This window comes from Pygoscelis adeliae, unplaced genomic scaffold (genome assembly GCF_000699105.1).
Source record: "Pygoscelis adeliae isolate BGI_AS28 unplaced genomic scaffold, ASM69910v1 Scaffold290, whole genome shotgun sequence".
Classification (NCBI taxonomy): Eukaryota; Metazoa; Chordata; class Aves; order Sphenisciformes; family Spheniscidae; genus Pygoscelis; species Pygoscelis adeliae.
Genome location: NW_008823965.1, coordinates 13,641 through 17,931, shown reverse-complemented (window position 1 = coordinate 17,931; position 4,291 = coordinate 13,641). Strand labels below are relative to the sequence as shown.

The window sequence follows — 4,291 nt, the reverse complement described above, 5'->3', positions numbered from 1 at the left end:
CAGCACCGGGGACTCGGGGCGCCATGCGCTGGACCTGCCGCAGCTCGCTCCTCCGGCTCTGGTTTGCAGCCTCCAGCTGAGAGCAGAGCCAGGCCCCAGGGCTGCGGCACGGTTCTGCACAGCCTGTTCCTGACCTTTACTGACTTCACCTCTACACTACAGCCACGTTCAGCCTCTTGCCTCCCACTGCTGCTGGGCTCAAACTCATTTAAGACTCTACTTAACCCAAAGGTGCTTTTCACTACAACCGTCTGGTGTCTGTGGCTGACAGTCCCAGGGGAGGGTGGCTCCAGTGTCCCCAGCAGACGGGAGGGGAGAGAAGCTCACGCCAGGATAGAGGAACGGTTACGCTGGCAATGCTGGCAGGGCAGAGCGCCCATGGCTGAAGGGCAGGATGGGGACAGGAGACTGCTAAGTCCCCGTCTCTGGCCACTATGTGGAGCCCTCCGTCGGCAGGGGATGCCCCAGCAGCCCCCCGTGCCCGGAGACCTGTGGCCACTCCGTGCCTTTCATTCTGTCTAAAAACAACAGCTGAGCTCTGGGAGACCTGGTTCTTTTGGGTGTCGGATCTTGTCCCAGCCACGGTTGTATTCTGGAAAGGGTAAAATAAAGGGCCTCTTCCAACATGCAGTCAGTTATTACAGAAACACTACTGTTACATTAGCGATCGAGACCAGCTGATGTTATAAACCGCTTGCAACCTATTACAGATGTTTGTATCTCGCTGTTTTCATTGCAAATAATGTGCCTTACGTAAGGACCAAAAAAAAAAGCCAATGAGGCATCTCAGTTTGCACTAACACTGCCCTATTTACTATCAGGAGACCAATAAAGATTTCCTTTCTGGGTCACACCACTGGATGTCTCTCCCACGTGCCGTTCATTTCTGGGTGGGGGGTGTTAATACATGGGGTTACCGTTGCACCCCCACCTCCGGGCAGGAGCAACGCACACGTATTTCCAAAGGTTCCTGCCCGTCCTGAACTCACCCGACTCGCTTCCCAGCCTCCGGCAGCACGTGGCGAGCCCAGCGATCCGCCCAGGACTAGGAGAGGACTGGCAGCAGGGGAGCCGGAGGGAAACGATTTCCCTGATGTCAGAAGCTGTCGGGTTCTCTGTGTAAATCCAGACCGCCAGCAGGCAAGGCTGGAGCCACGGGACCAGCAGCTCGGCTCAGCAACAGCCGTGTCCACAGCTATTCCCGCTGGAAAATTAGAGAGTGGTTTTTCCTTCCCATCTTTACACGGCCCCTTCACTACTTAGACAGGTTGGAAGAAAACACAGCAAAGGGGAAATAAGTTCAAAAGAGAAAAATAGATAGGGTTTATTACAGATCTCACAAGTTTCCACGTAAGGGGTCCCCTGAGGCAGGGTCAGTGCTCTCCTCCGTCGCCCTCTCCAGCTTCTCAAGCCGGCTCCCCGGCCGAGCGCGCTCCCAGCTTGCTGAGCTTTTGCAGGAGGGTGCCACGCAGCGCCTTGTCACTGACGTTGTCCGTGATGGACTCCAGGAAGTGCCTCTCGTTGGCTCTCCGCAGCGTGTTGCTGGGGGACGTATCGGCACTGCTGAACGTCTCGTACTGCGAGAGGATCTCCAAAGCCACCACCACCAGCGGCTCGCTGCACCCCTTGTCTGGCAGCATGGCGGCGACATGCAGCACGTGGCAGAACATCTGGATGCAGATGAAGGACACCTCCTGCGTGGAGGTCCTGTCCTCGGCAGGGTGCGAGGGGGGCCCCGCAGCGCTCTTGACGGAGCCCAGCAGGTCCGTGAGGCTGCCGCAGTACAGCTGGACCACGTGGAGCCAAGCCTCTGCCGGCAGCCAGGTGGAACAGCTGGAGCTGCAGAGGAGCTGGAAGCCCCGCAGGAAGAGCACGGAGAACTGGAGGTAGCAGGCGAACGGCCGGAGGTTGAGCAGGGGCATGTACTGCACATACTCCAGTGTGTACGGCACGTGCAGGACTTGCCTCTGCAGCAGGTTTTCGACCACGTGTGTGAGCCTCTTCCATTCGCTGTGGCTGCACCAAGGGAAGACCTGTATGAGGGCCACCAGGAACCCTTTGCTGAAAAGATTCACTTCTTCAGGGTTGTCCACGTTGACCGTGAGGAGCGTCAGCATTGTCTCCCTGAGCGCTGTGGACACGCAGCAGCACTCCATCCACGCCAGGAGCCCGCTGCCCGGTCCATAAGCTGGCAAAGGCTGGGACGTCCACTCGTCCTCAGGAAGCAGGCAGATCTCAAACAGCGTCGCCGGGACCTCGTTCTTGAAGTGGTCTCCGTAAAGCTTCTTCAGCCGGAGACCGATGGTCCAGTCCAGTGACGCCACCTTCCTGTGAAGCCAAGCCAGCGACTGGACCCACAGCTCAGGGGAGGGGGCGGCTTCTGGTCTTACTACCTCACAGAGCTGGCAGAGGATGTTCAGTACCAGATCTTTGGACTCCAGTGAAGGGAAGAGCTGGTCCCTGGGCTGATGCCAGTACTTTGTGTAACCATCTAGAAGCTTGCAGAGGCTGAGGAGAAGCGGGAATGGGTGGCAGGACTTGATCCAGTGCTCTTCTGAACAGGACCGTATCCCCAAAACCTTACTGAGGATCTGCAGGCTCAGCTCAATTTGAGCAGAGTCTGATTTCAAATAGGGAAGGACAAAGGCTTTGGTCACCTCTGCAGGTGACACAAGCGGAGCGGCTGAGCTTGGCTGCATGAGAAAGGCCAGGAACTCAAGGAACTGCTCCTCTTCCCTCGCAGTGGAAAGCCTCCCCCATACTGCCTCCTCCAGACACCTCACCACCAGGCTGCATGGCCTGCCTGGATCATTGTGGGTCTCCGGGAAACTCAGCGCTGGGAAGGAGCAGAGGATTTGCGCGAGGAACTGGTGTGCTCCTAGGTTGACTACAGCAAGATTACAAACCTGCTTCACTGTGGCCTCGGGGTACAGCAGCATGAGCCTAGCCACAGAAGCCACAGCCCTGGTCAGGCCTTCGTCAGACACGCTCTTCGTGATCTGGTTGAAAGTCACATTCAGATCCTCCTGGAACCCCTCCATGACAACCTGCAAGTTCAGGGACAGACCTGGTCCGCCCCAGGACGCCAGAACACCTGAGATCACTTTGTTTTTGTCAGTTAACAAAAGCTCAGTGTAACACTCCACGATGGCTTTGGTCACTTGCATCTGCAGCTCTCGGCCATCCTTGTCCTGGCGGGACGTGGCGAAGTTCACCAGCGTCTCCAGCAATTTCAAAACTAGCTCTGGTTTCTGGAAGAGAGCTTTGCTTTTCACAAGGCAGTCAACCCAGTCCTTTGAAAAGGGCCAGGTCTTTTCAGAAGCAAAAATGGAGCACATCTCCACGTGCCGGTCCAGCTTTTGCTCAATGATTGTCATGGCAACTGAAGACACAAGGCTGGTGTCCAAATCCTTGCTCTTCAGGCTGGTGCTGATCTCCTTGAGAAAGCCCTTGGTGATCTGTGTCAGCTCTAACACTATGCGTGTCTCGTCCTCATTCAGGCCTCTAGCCTCTGAGAAGCAAACCAGGTTCTTCCCGAAGGTGGTAAGCGCGTCCAGGAGCCGGTAGCTCTCATAGCAGAGCTCCTCAGAGCTGTTCAGGGTGCCCTGCAGCTCCTCTCCCCAGGCATGCAACAAGCTGCAGAGAAAGTCCAAACCAACAAAGAGCTCCTCACGAGAGAGCTTGGCCGTGGACAAGAGGCTTATGCTTCTCTCTGCTTCCTTCACCTTCTCATCCAGCCTCCTGTGGTGGAACTGGCTTTCAGCGTTGCTGGTCCAGAGGCTGACCACAGAGCTGACCTTGTTCAGGTACTCTGCGACAGGGAGGGGGCTGCCCTCTGGCTCTAGCTCGGAGAACGCGGACAGCAGCTCCACCAGGTTGGCCAAGGCGTAGCACCTCACGCGGGGCAGGGCGATGCTCCTGTAGGTTTGCTTTAACCCCTCTATCAGGACCGTAAGCAGGCTGGTGGCAGCAGGGGGGTCATTCAGTGAGCCAGGGTCACCCTTGAACCTCTTTGGGGGCTGGAGACCATCGTCCAGAGAGGACTCGCACCCACGCTGACATATGAGAGTGCTGAACGTAGAGACTGTTGCGTCCTCCTGTCCCTCCTTGTGTTTCATCACCTCCCACCACACGTCCAAGAAGAACCCGATGTCTGACGGGGACGTCTCACTGGCGATGTACTCCACCAAGTGCTCCAGCTCGCCCCGGTGCACATCCTGGGGCAGTGCCAGCAGCAGCTGCACGAAGAGTCGGGGCGCGCCGAGGGCCTTGACCAGCTCGAAGAGGACGG

The 4,291-nt window shown here is 57.2% G+C and overlaps 1 protein-coding gene across 1 annotated transcript; it reads right to left on the bottom strand.

The window, feature by feature from the left end:
• Positions 1-1,388: 1,388 nt before the first annotated feature.
• Positions 1,389-4,289, bottom strand: GEMIN4 (gem (nuclear organelle) associated protein 4; the record flags this gene model as incomplete). Its single annotated transcript, XM_009324163.1, has 1 exon — positions 1,389-4,289. A coding segment is annotated over one exon (2,883 nt), but the record flags the coding sequence as incomplete, so codon positions are not given.
• Between the last annotated feature and the right edge of the window lie 2 nt (positions 4,290-4,291).